This window comes from Hoplias malabaricus, chromosome 2, assembly GCF_029633855.1.
Source record: "Hoplias malabaricus isolate fHopMal1 chromosome 2, fHopMal1.hap1, whole genome shotgun sequence".
Classification (NCBI taxonomy): Eukaryota; Metazoa; Chordata; class Actinopteri; order Characiformes; family Erythrinidae; genus Hoplias; species Hoplias malabaricus.
The window spans coordinates 25,048,407-25,062,436 of record NC_089801.1 but is presented as its reverse complement, the minus strand read 5'-3'; the positions used below and the strand labels follow the sequence as shown (position 1 = coordinate 25,062,436).

Here is a 14,030-nt window from a genome sequence, read left to right as displayed (position 1 = left end):
CAAGCTGCAGTAACATTTGACAAAAAATAGACTAAATTCAACTAAGCTAAGTATATAAATATATGAAAGTGAAGAAACAGAAGACAGAATGATGAGACTAAACAATATTGAATTGTTCATTATTTGATTTGACACAATATAAGATGTGGATATAGCTACTAGGCTACTTCAGGATACAATATATAGCAATAAATCCAAATTCATGTTAGTCATTATGATGTTTCAGACCTTTTCTTGAGAAACATTTAACTTATTGGGCATTAATTAAGTTTAATTATATACCCTCATTCTATAGGATGAAGGGTTTTGATTACAACTGGGCACATGAGTGTTCTTTGCCCCTACTTTCAATTTTAGATTGAAAGAAAAGATTTTGGAAGTTGCAAGGCTTAGAAATAGGACTGGGTATAATGTAATCAGATAACAAGAAGCAGGAATTTAGCTGAGAAAGTTATTTGCAATTTATTTATAGATAAATAGCATCCATAATTTAAAATACTGCACACTGAATAGTCTTTGGGTTCTCTTTCTCTGACAGGCCATAGTAGTAATCATTTAAATTCTATGGTGGTAATAGTGTTAAGGGGACATGCCCCTACATAATTAGCATCCCCTTAGTGGAACCCAGCCACTGACCCATCATGCAAAAATTGTCAAATGTTTTGCTTCCATCAGACAAAACAGTTAACTCATGTGTGCAAACATCATTATAAAGCAAGCAGTTTAATACTTCGCTAATGTCAACACAAATTGAAATGCCACAACCCATTTAGATCCATAAGCAGCATGAAATAACATGACACTGAAGTGGAAAGGGCTAGTTTGAAGAAGTAGGGAAACAACAGGGATGTTATCTCTGTACTGATAACGCAAGTTTGGTTTGAGAACACAGTGAATTCCTTATTGTGTACTTTAAGAGAGGAAGTATCTGCGAAATAATAAGACATCTACACTCTTAGGAAAACCCACAGTGCCATTTCCTGTTACCCTCAATGATATATTTTCATTACCTTTGGGCACATACATTTACCAAATTCTGTGTTGATTGTTGATTTTTATGTTGCATTAATTTCATAAATTCATTTTAACTCCCAGAATTTAATTGTAATTTTCTATCTAAATCATTTTTTATATATGAAAAATTACAAATATCCACACATCCTTCAGGAGTAGAGAATGTGCCTTTAGGGAACACAACTGAACTCTAAGGCCACTCTGCTGTACCTGTCTGAACTGTCTGAACAGCACTCTACCTGGGGATTTTTTATGACAGGGTACATTTGCTTCTGCATATTTTAATAAAAAATGTATTGTTTACTGGCAGAATTTTGAGTCTTTAAATGCAGGACTCACGTTTAGTGGACTAAACCGATTTAATGAAATCTAATTCTCTATTTCTAGCTGATTTCCTGCCCCTCAGTGTCTCTGTTTTGTGGTTTGAGGTCATTCAGTTGAATCACAAAGGCTCTGTGGGCTTCATTAACAGATCTGGATCTATGCCTTAGCATAAGCTCACAGTATCCCACACACAGCTGCTGCCATTCATGATCTGGAACACACACACTCGCTCACACACACACACACACACACACACACACACACACACACACACACACACACACACACACACATATACGTACCAAATTCCTCCGCAGCGCCTTATCGTGAAGTGTGCCGCTCAATTCAGTATGACATCAATTCATCCATTCAAAATTAATTACATTTATTCCACTGAGTGGCTGAATTTAATTTTCTATATTCACTTATTTTATTACCATAAAATGACATTCCTGAGATGTCATCACAAGGGGATTTCATCTTTATGATAAAGACTATGACACTTATTCTGAGCAATAGACTAAAAGCAATGAGAACAAAAAAAATCATTTTGTCCTTTGTTCTTTACCTTTTGAAAGTGCAGCTGTACTCTTATTAAGTCCCAAATAGTTTAAACTAATAGATGAGTTGTGGGTACATCATTGACTTTATCAGATATATCTATCTTTCTATATTAATATCTATGTACACCATGATTTAAACATTTTAATGTTCACATATTTCCGACATATTACACAGTGCACATACAATGTGTATAATATCTATAAGTATTATCAGCAGAATCAGATGCTCTGGAGCAGCCACACACACTTTTGGGGAACAAATTATTCTGGTTCGCAAACCACACGAACTGGAACCACATTGTCATTTATCAAATTAAACAAAAGAACAGACAAAATTCAGGATAAAAAATTAAAGGCATTGGTTTTAAGCTAGGCAGTGTCCTGAAATCCATTTTTCTTTAGTTCTTCAGCAAATTAATTTTTTATTTTATTATTCTTTCATAACAGCAATTTTATTCAAAATTACTTGAATAACAGAATTACATGATTCTGTTTAAGGCTTGTGTGTGATGATTTGTTTCACACCAAACTGTCATTTTTAGCACCACTGTGAGTGGGTGTTTTTTTTCACTAGCTCATCCAGCCATCCAAATGAAGGGTTTTATTTAATGTAGTCCCCTGCCCCTTTTCCATGTGGCTGCTACACGGTTTCGTTTCTGGAAGTGAGCTGATTTTGCCTGGATATGCTTATTGACTTAATGGCCTCTATTGACTTTACTCAGCAGTGTCTGATCTGAGCTGTGTGTGTGCGTGTGTGTGTGTGTGTGTGTGTGTGTGCGTGTGTGTGTGTGTGTGTGTGTGTGTGTGTGTGTGTGTGTGTGTGTGTGTTCAGAGATTGTGGAGGGGTGTGTGATCTGAGGTACTGGAGGTATTGTTATGCATGATATGCTATGATATAATTCTGATCCCTGCTGCTCTTCCCTGAATCCTCCAGATTGCATTTAGAAATGTGAAGTAGCTCTCTACATATAGCCATATACGTAGAACAAACTGCAATGTAAATTGTAGATATAATAAAATACTATAGATGTAGAGCCAGATACATACATGCATAGATATATACAAACACCATTTCCTGAAAGATGGGACATTTTGTGTGAAATGCTATAAAAACAAGAATCTGATTTGTTAATGATCTTGAGCCTGTATTTAACTGGCAAAAGCACAAAGAATAGGTTTCCTGTGTTTTCAATGAACAGTTTGGTTTTATTCTGTAAATATATACACCTTTAGAATTTGGTGCCTGAAACAAACTGCCAAAAGTCTGGGACAGAGGCATGTTTAACACCAGCTTTACTCTCATGGCCATTTGAGTAACATAAGTGTTTGTTATGTGGGGCGATCTGAGAGCCTGAAGGTTATGTATGGCGTCAAAATAGGTTCTAAATTTCTGAGAACCAAAAAACAGAATCCATAACCAATAAATGACATTTTGTAATTGAGAAAACTCTCATTAATACTGAGAGTTATAAAAAATGTTTGTAACAAGAATATTTCTGTATATTATCATCTATTTTGAGTTTAATATTCTTGAAGAATCCGTTTGCGCTTTCATTCCGCCTTTTCTCAGTCGCACTTCTCTCAGTCTCGCTTTCACCTCCAGAAGTTTCTCACTTTTGAATTTTGATGAGGGGGGGGGGGGGGTAATCTAGACAGTCATTGTCTACTGAAGTTAAGCCCTGCCCACTCAGCTGATTCTATACACCCCACTACATCAGAGTCAATCTTACCCTGACTGGAAAATGACAGACCGGCAAACACAGGTAACATGTCAACTATTTTTAACGATTATGTCTTTTAGAAAGGCACAGTGCATCATAGAGGCTTAGAGTCATTTTCCAATCAGGGTTAGGGTGTGCAGAATCTGCTGGGTGGGCGGGGCTTAACTTTAGCAGCCAATAACTGTCTAGATCCCGACAATGTCAAGAGTCAAAAACTAGAAACCTCTGGAGTACAAAGTGAGACTGAGAGAAGTATTCTCGTTACAAACATGTTTTTATAATTCTCCATATTAATGAGAGTTTTCTCAATTACAAGATGTCATTTATTGGTTATGGATTCTGTTTTTTGGTTCTCAGAACTTTAGAACCTATTTTGAACACATAGTTATGCTCATTCAACACTGGTGGCCAGCCTTACCCTATATGGACAGCTATTCATCCAGATTTTATGAATACTTTAAGGTAGATGAATAAAGACCTCTTTGCAATCTTGCATTCAAATTGTTTCTGTATATATTATTTGGCAGTTCTCTAATGAAGATTGGTATAAAGTGATGAGAAATTACCTATATTTTGTTGCAAAGACAAAAGAAAGATGCACAGATGGTTACAGTTGTATGCAAAAGAATGAGCAAAATACATAAAAAATGTATGGCATTCTCTTCACAATTTCTATCTGCTTTGCTGAGTTTTACAGATTGGAAAAAAGGAAAATAATAAATTATAAAACATGGCAGCACTTTTACTTAGAAAATCAATGCAACATTTAATCAGGGGTGCCAATGCTTTTGCAAACAAATGCTTCTGTTAATTTACTAGGGGTATTTAAAATGTAGGCAGACTGTAGGAAGTAATTGAGGTAGACAGTAGATATATAAAGAGACAGTCTACCAACAGACTGCTATGAGGAATTGATTGCATTCGGCCATGTTAGCATTAGCAGGGCCTTGTACTGACTTTGATTATTAGTTTTCAATCACTCTGTAACCCCTCCACATTTCAATGACAGGGCTTTATACCCCTCTAGTTAACAATTATTAAAAATAATTAAAAAAACAATGTATTGTTGAACTTAGGCTTGGCGGCACGGTGGTGCAGCAGGTAGCGTCGAAGTCACACAGCTCCAGGGACCTGGATGTTGTGGGTTCGAGTCCCGCTCTGGGTGAATGTCTGTGAGGAGTTTGGTGTGTTCTCCCTGTGTCCGCTTGGGTTTCCTCCAGGTGCTCCGGTTTCCTCCCACAGTCAAAAAACACATGTTGGTAGGTGATTGGTGACTCAAAAGTGTTTTTTTTTTTAACCAAATGTGTGAGTGTGTGTCACTCTGTGAAGGACAGGTGCCCCCTCCAGTGTGTGTTCCTGCCTTGCGCCCAGTGATTCCAGGTAGGCTCCGGACTCACTGTGGCCCTGAACTGTATAAGTGGTTACAGATAATGAATGAATGAATTAATGAACTTTGGCTCATTGTCAATTGCTTCAGAGCATTCCAGTCTATGGACAGTAATTTTCTATGGATATTATATAAGCTGTGTGTGCAGTCGAATACTGAGACAGCAATGGTTACACCTTAAAATACTTTAGTCCAATAACTTAATTCAACAGTTCTTTCCTCTGTATTACCACATGATTCACATAAAAGCAAAGGAGCTGCTCTCTTGGGCATATTATATTAATTAAAATATTCATCAAAAGAATAAAGAATTTTACATAGTAACATTTTAAACAATTACAAACTCTGGACATAGGTACATGTGTATACTAGGGCTGGACGATATGGCCAAAATGTATACACAATATATTTCAAAATTTCAGTAGATATAATTCAATTCTGATATTGATATAAACAATATAAAAGCCACAGAAAATCTTGCCAGAACAGACAAGAAACATGGCATCACCCTTAAACATAATTTAATGAACGTCAGTCAGTGTAACTAATGTATAATGAAATATTGAAAATGTGTTTATCATATCAGCCATCAGCCCTGAGTAATCATATCATTGTTATTGAAACATTTTATATTACGATATATATTGATATTTTGTCCAGCCCTAGTTTATATAATTGCAAAGTGAGAGTATCTTTGTGGTTATGTTTACTGAACTATAAAAGTCTTGGTATGGTGGTATGGTTCAATTTCTTAGCCTAAGAACTTGTTTGGGCTTTTGTGGGTATGTAACCAAGGTAAATGATAGGCAATTGAGTAAAGAGAGAGACAAAGACAGACACATATGAGAGAGAGAGAGAGAGAGAGAGAGAGAGAGAGAGAGAGAGAGAGAGAGGATTACAGACAGGGAGGATGCTTTTATGAATGCAGTCAGTGGGACATCAGGCTGAATGACATTATCCTGAGACAGGAGCCAGAGACTAAATGAGGGTATTATTAGACTTTTATCAGCTGCATCAAAATGCAGGACATGTAGCACAAGGGTGGGCCATGAGTATACCCCAAATGCGCATGTGCGGGTGCATACACACACACACACACACACACACACACACACAAACACACACACAGAGCGCTGAATCATCCACATTCAGTGTAATGCACAGGGAATTTATAAGGGTGAATGATGAGTAAAACGCCTAGCCCGCCCACCTCCCACATAACGAGATACACAAAGACACACAATTGTGAGGAGTAAAGGACACTCACCTAGCCTAATTAAGGTGGCTGACATTTCTGGCAGCATAAGCAGCTGTCTGATAGGGGCTTGTGAGGAAAAATGTTCTGTGCCATGATCACAGTACCCATGACTCACTGCTGTATAACACATATGCTATATATATAGTTGATTTTAGTAGGGTGAAATGCTTTACGATACAGTGCTGAAAAATATACAACAAAATTAAGAGCTCACCCTTTTGTTTTAACATCCCTCCTGCCATAATGCAAGCTTTATCTTAAAACCTGATGCTTTCTCTTTATCAAAGCTGTACTCCAAGAAGTCACTGACAATATTTTCCTCTTCAAAGAGACACTAATATTTACACAAGCAACTACACACAAAAAAAACTACACACCACCAGTTAGCATTGTGCAAAGGAGTCACACTATTCTTTTCATTTGTATTGAGTTATTAACTGATCTCAAATAGAATTTCATATGTGTTTTCTTACACTCTACCACATGCTGATCTATGTGAAAATTCTGGGCATAAGTCTGTTGCACTTCTGTAGTAGATAGTCATCTTTTGGGGGCGTTATTCAAAAGGTAGCAATACCTTCCATTTCCATCAAACAATGCTAGCAAGCAGCAGAGCTTCAAACAGTGAGTAATTTAAAGTAATTAGAAAACACTTATAAAATAGAATGTACTTTTATGGTGTTTGGCAGAAGAATTTATCCAGAGTCACTTACAGTTTTACAAATGGAGGTGAATATATTGTTTCCAGAGTCTATTCTAAAGACTCCTAACTATAGCATGGTGTGCTTAGCCAAATAGGGAATTGAAACCAGCCTAACGCTTGGGTAGTGCAGTTAAATGGCCGGCATTATAGTTGAGTGAGGGAACAGAAGAGTGAGGGAAGCAAAACCTCAGCCAGTAATTTCACACCAGTATCCACTCAATGTGTAAAAATTCTTAGCGCTGTGTAAGAGTGATAAAGAGCAGGGTAGTACCCACTAACTGACCATTATTCACCTCTGTCTCTCTGTAAGTGCTTCATATATAGCTGCATCATGTACTGTATTGAAAGGATTATTTTCATTTAGGGAACCAGTTATAACAAGCACTCGTCCATTATAGCTGACTCCATTTTATGCTGTACTGGTTTGAATGTGATTTATTCTGCACAAACAGTGGAAATTTGAGGGTGTATGGTTGGGGTTAGAAGAAGCTCAGTCCTACACAAAAGATTTAGAGATATTTGGTTTCTGACTCTTATTTTGTTTATTCTGAATTATCTTCCTTGTCTTCTTTTGAATAACTTGTTTCTGATTCTACAACTTGGAGTGTTTAAATAAAAGAAAGTAAAATAAAATAACTGTTATATACCATGTCTGTGGAAGTGTTCTAGTTACTGCTAGATGCCATAAATTATCAGTTCAGTTTGGGGAAAATGTGTTATGATTTAGGTTTATGCTTTATTATAGCACAGTTGTGTACTGTAAAGTAATTAACAGGCTTGATTTTTAATATGCAATAGGCATTGCATATTTTATTATTAGACTATATTTCCTTGTATATTTGCTACTTAAGTAAGATCAGTGTCTTTAAAATGATTTATAATAAAAACATAATTTTACTAGCAGTAACATTTTTGCTTTTTGTTTCTGGATACATTTATATGCAACCAAGTTGCTTTAAGCAAAAACTTTGCCAACATAATTTTATATATTACTGAAAAACTTTATTAAAAACTTTATTTGAAATAATAGTATATGTAAATTAATTTGTATAATTTGTAAATTCATTGTGTCGAATTTTTGTGTGCAGGTTGTAAGGCCCTATTGAAGTGTCTTTCTGGGAAATTTTGTAGCCGAGAGCTGATTGGAATCATGGGACCCTCAGGGGCTGGCAAGTCCACCCTTATGAACATCTTAGCTGGCTACAGGTATGTATAGTAAAACTGAACACTTCATATTCATTGATCACTCAGAGCTCATTTGAGCCTCCTCTCATTGTATGTACTTGCTTCATCATTACATCATCCATTGTAATATATTTTAGAATACATATTCATGCATCTATTCATGTCCATATTTCCCAGAGGGACCCTGCACCTGTAGACTTCATCCCAGTTGCCCCCTTTACCACTTAATAATCATTATCAAACCACCACACAGCTGGTCTTTCCTTCTGTCATCTGTTTTATCTCTTATTTTCTGTCTCTATTTATTTTCCTCCTCTCTTTCCTGGTCTGTCTTGTGTGTGCCCTTCTCTTCTTCTGCACCTTTCTTCCTTTCTACCTCATCTTCTTTGAGATACACATATACAGCTACATTTAATGTGAGATCCAGTGTCCACTCTTAGTGCAAGCGAAACAAAGCCTGGCACCTTATTTGGCTTTCTTCTACATTTCTTTATTTTCTCCTTTCTCTTTTCTCACCTCAGAGAGACAGGCATGAAGGGTCAGATTCTGGTAAATGGCCGACCCCGTGACCTTCGTACCTTCAGAAAGATGTCCTGTTACATCATGCAGGATGACATGCTGCTGCCGCACCTGACCACACGGGAGGCCATGATGGTGAGAAACGCAAAGACTGAAGTGCATACCACTGTAATACCAACACCTAACCTTCACACCTACAGTAAAAAAATCTAAATTGTAGAACTTATATTTTACTATATTTCTAGGTCAATTAATCATCCCAAGGTATACTAACATGAATAGAAGGAATTTACATATCTTATTTATTACTGGAATTTGAAAAAGGGGCAGACCCACTGTACTGCAACAGGTAGTGTTGCTATTATACAGCTCCAGGGTCCTGTCTGTGAAGAGTTTGGTGTTTTCTCCCTGTGTCTGTGTGGGCTTCCTCTGGGAACTCCTGTTTCCTCCGACAGTCCGAAAATACACATTAGTGTGCAGATTGGCTGTGCAAACTGTCCGTAGTTGAGAATGCGTGAGTTTTTGGTGCCCTGTGATAGCCCCATCCAGGATGTGTTTCCTGCTTTGAACTGTATAAGCGGTTCCAGAAAATGAAGAAATTAATTCATTAATTAATTCATTTAATTTTTATTTGAAAATAGGTAATTATTATGACATAAAAGAAGCCCTTGATAGTTCCAGATCAAATATTAGTAGGAAGTGTAGAGGCCCTGCAGGAAAAATAGTGCTTTGTCCATTTTGTGACAAGGGGCATTGTTTTGCTTGAAAATTGTTGGCTGATTGGGAGATTTTCACAGGGAAAATATTGCTGAAGGAGGTTCTGATAGACATTAGCATTTACATTGCCATGTAACTGTGTAACTTGTTTAACCACTTTGGGTTTAGTCTTTCTCCAGCTCGAAGGCAATAATGTTTGCCATCTGCCTCCTAAGTTAAACTTGCTTTTATCACTAATGTTAACTTTGGACTAGTTCTCACAGCATACTTCTTAACAAAGTTTAGTCTAGACTTTTGATTCTTTCTGCTGATGAGAGAATTGGTAGTGTGGAGTGGCACCTTGGCTGCTTGGTGCTGAACTGGCGAGGAGTGCCAGCTGCATTGTTGAGCCACTTTCCCAATGAGAGTCTCTGAATCATTATGTTCGCTCATAAATTTGACTTGAACTACCAGCATTTTGGGGGACTTTGAATGAATTAATGCCATAGTAAAACTTTCAGCATTCTGAAAATTTGCAGTGGCTGAAAGGGTCAGCCTTTGGCCTTCATCCTACAATCTCCTGTTGCAGTAAAATAGCATCTTGTGCCAAATAAGTACCTACAATATTTTAAGTATCCCAGTGTTCTTTAATTTTGAAAGAAATTTTAAGTGAATTTGAAGTTAAGTTAAATTAATTGAAATTTTTAATTCCAAGGCCGTGTATACTTGTCACATGGTAGCATGTTCCTGGCTTGCACCAAACTAAGATTCTAACACTTACACACCACAGATGAGTTCTCTCATGTTTATAAATGCCTTTTTTACAGGTTTCGGCCAACCTTAAGCTGAATGAAAGCATGGAGGTGAAGAAGGAACTGGTGAGTGAGGCTGCTAACATTTTAATATTTTAACACAATTAGATAGAATTTCAGTCTATAAATTTATTAATACAGTTTTTAAGATCTAAGTCTTAGATCTAGATGAGCAAGTCGCAAGGAAAAAAATCCTCAGAAAGTGAGGAAAAAACCTTGAGAGTTGCCATGATTCAGATCAGGTTCAAAAGCGGTGCAAAACAACAAAAATAGTATATTAACAAAGAGCAGTTTAATATAGACCTGTATGAATGAAGAATAATGGAGATATAATGAGTCTAGAACATCATACTATGTGAATGCAAGAGCTGTATTAATAAAGAATAGTGAGGCAGGAGAACAATGGACACTAAAATTCCTGCCTCCTCAGTTAATCAGTGGGCAAAAAAGGTGAGATATTATGGGGCATTCAGATGGCACCTGTGCTTCACCCTTCCTCTGCATTCATAGATCTGTACCTTTTATTTAAGGAAAAATGACCAAATGATTGAATAAATAATAGATTTTAATCTTTGTCATGAAAAATGAGGCGGTGTCTAAGTCCTGAGTATTGACTGGAATGTTATTCCATGCTTTATATGAAACAGCTCTTCCCCCTGCAGTAGATTTAGTATTTTACGCGCAAACAGGCAGCCAGCACATTGTGGTCTAAGTAGGTGTGATGGTTCATGATAGGAAAAAAGTTCACTCAAGTACTAAGGGGCGAGGCCATTTAGAGCTTTCAGTGCAGATAGCAGTATTTTTGCAAAATATTCTGAATTTAAATGGCAGCCAGTACAAAGCTGATAATATCAGCGTGATAGGGTCAAACTTGCTAGTCTGTGTTAGAACCCAGGCTGTACTGTTCTGGACCAACTGAAGCTTGTATAGGTATTAACTGGAACATTTGGAAAGCAGGGCATTGATATTGTCCAACCTAGAAGTAATAAAGGCATAAACTAATATTTCAGCATCTTGTATTGATATTGTATTTCTTAACTTATTCATTCATTATCTGTAACCGCTTATCCAGCTCAGGGTCGCGGTTATTTCTTAACTTAGCCATATTTAAAAAATGAATAAAATATATTCTAGTAATATTAATTATATTTAAATCCAATGACAAATCAGAATCAATTGTTGATGCCATGATTTTTAACAATTGTGTCTGATGAAACTAAAAAACATTTGAAATTTGCATAAAATCAGACGGTTATTACTAACACATTATGGGACAATAAGAAGAACCTATGTAATTTTTACCACAGTCTTCTATCTTAGTAAACTGGAGTTTATATATACTTATAACTCTATTTGATTGTGTGTTGTCAGCATAGCAGTGAAAGTTTCATGTTTAAGGAAAATATTGTCTAGTGGCAGCTTATATAATATAGATAGTATAGGTAGCATAAACCATAATCTTGGGGTATACCATATTTACTTTTGTAAGTACAGATGATTAGTTGTTTACATTTACAAACAGAAAATCAGACAGGTAGAACCTAAATTAGGCCATTGTGTAATAAAACTAGCCTGTCTAGTAAAATAGTTTAATGAATGCTGCACTTAAATCAACTTAAACTACCAGAGATACATAACTTGATCAAAGATCATGAGACCTAAATGCTGACTAAAGTTTTCATATATTTTTCATATGGAATTCCTATTTCGTGTGATTATATTCATAGACAGTATTGCACCACCCAAACTAATTCAGAAGGGCTTATAACATCTAACATCTAACATTTAAGAAGTGCATCTAACAAACAAAACCTAAAAATATATATATATATATATATATATATATATATATATATATTTTAATGTGGTATTATTGTACTATTTTATACTTTGTGATTTTTTTTTACAACTGAGAATAAATGTTGATAATGACAAACTTTCCTGAAAGTATGTTTTTATATGCTTGCATGATGCATATTTAATCTGACTGATTGTCTTCATGCATGTGTATGGCAGGTAAATGAAATCCTCACAGCTCTAGGCCTGCAGGAGTGTGCACACACTCGTACACACTCTCTTTCCGGTGGTCAGTGCAAGAGGCTGGCTATCGCATTGGAGTTGGTCAACAACCCACCGGTCATGTTCTTCGATGAACCAACCAGGTGACCCACTGATTCCTATGCTTTTACAAATGGAAGTCAGTATGATTGGACTGTATTAAGTGCTATGTATGCTATGTAATCATCGCATACACAGTCAGCTTGGTGCCACACTTTTAGTCAGATATTAAGTATATATTATTAATTATACACTAAATGATCATTGGATTAGGAACCTTGTACTCATTGTCCATTTTTTCAGCTGCACTGGCCATACGGGAACACTTTGTACTTCTACAATTACACAGACACAGCAGTACTGCTGTCCACACTGTTAGACACACCAACCTCATTGGTCCACCTTGTAGATGTGAACAATGAGTGCAAGGTAGATACCAGGTAGATGTTCCTAATCCAATGATTATTCAGGCCACCCCTCAAAATTTACTGAATAGTGATATTGAAAAAAATTGCTTATATAACTAAGCACCTCCCCCCCTATTATTAAGTATGAGAAGCTTATGTTTGGGGCTGTTGTTCTTCCTCCAAATTCCCTGGGACCAGTTTTAATTAATTTATATTAACATATTATATTGGACCTTGATGTACAAAGTGATTTGAAATAAAACTCTAACTGCAGCTGTTTCTTCCACTATAACACTGATTGTTCTATTCTATTCTATTCTATTCTATTCTATTCTATTCTATCCAAAACATATTACGACCAAATTCATGAAAGTTTATGTCCACAAAATCAAGCTTTTCACATGTTCATTCCAGTCCACCATGTCGAAACGCTGTGGGGCGAAATAAAGAGGAAGCTCCCAAGGAGAGGATCTAAGAGCCTGGAGATTCTTGAAAGTGGTCTCAGGTTTCTTGTCTTGTATTCTCCAATCTCATTAATAAAGCATTATCGGAGAAGCCCCATTGCTTTTGGCAGATGGAGGTTGCAAGAAGTGCAGAGGTACTGATAATTGTGACAAAGGATATTGTTAAGGAAAAATAGCTGTGGTTCTTCAAGCTAGGTTTATAACTATAATGGTGACTGTAAATGAAATAAATATTGCATCAAGCGGTTTAGCATTCTTCTAAACTTATTAGTATTCACCTGTGTATGTTTGTGTGTGTGTGTGTGTGTGTGTGTGTGTCTGTGTTTATGTGGAATGTCATGACAATTCACTTCTCAGGTCAATGTTCACTTTTGGTGATTTGTCAAGACAAAAAAAGTATAGCCTAACTTTTCTAAATGTTTTTATCTCAAATATGATGTTTCTAGTTCCCAAACCTAAAAGTGCCAAAGTTTTCTTTTGGTTACTGAGGTTAGGTTTAGGATTAGATTTAGCATTAGGTGTGTTGTTTTGCTACATTTACTGTTATGTCTATGAAAAAAATCCTAATAAGTATCGTCGAACCAACATGTGTTTATGTGTGTATTTTTATGTGTGTGTTTGTATGTCAGTGGCCTGGACAGTGCATCCTGCTTCCAGGTGGTTTCTCTGATGAAGTCTCTTGCTCAGGGAGGAAGAACAATCATCTGTACTATCCACCAACCCAGTGCTAAACTCTTTGAGATGTTTGACAAGGTACTAGTTGACAATAATTGCCTTTATATGTAACAGAAATTTACCAGTCAATATGTTGATGGGTATTGTACCTTATGTCACATATAAATTTCAAATAGCTGGTCATTTGACTGTGCAGAATTTAATTGATTCTTACTGATTAGTTGGACATTAATATACACTATAT

The 14,030-nt window shown here is 36.3% G+C and overlaps 1 protein-coding gene across 2 annotated transcripts in view; it reads left to right on the top strand.

Moving 5' to 3' along the window:
- Window positions 1-14,030, top strand: part of abcg4a (ATP-binding cassette, sub-family G (WHITE), member 4a) — a 39,308-nt gene that overhangs the window by 16,833 nt on the left and 8,445 nt on the right. For both annotated transcript variants that reach the window (XM_066659011.1, XM_066659010.1), the window contains exons 3-7: window positions 8,059-8,176; window positions 8,677-8,809; window positions 10,198-10,248; window positions 12,199-12,344; window positions 13,741-13,864. In XM_066659011.1, the coding sequence (XP_066515108.1) occupies window positions 8,059-8,176; window positions 8,677-8,809; window positions 10,198-10,248; window positions 12,199-12,344; window positions 13,741-13,864 (572 nt within the window). The remainder of the gene's footprint in view (window positions 1-8,058; window positions 8,177-8,676; window positions 8,810-10,197; window positions 10,249-12,198; window positions 12,345-13,740; window positions 13,865-14,030) is intronic.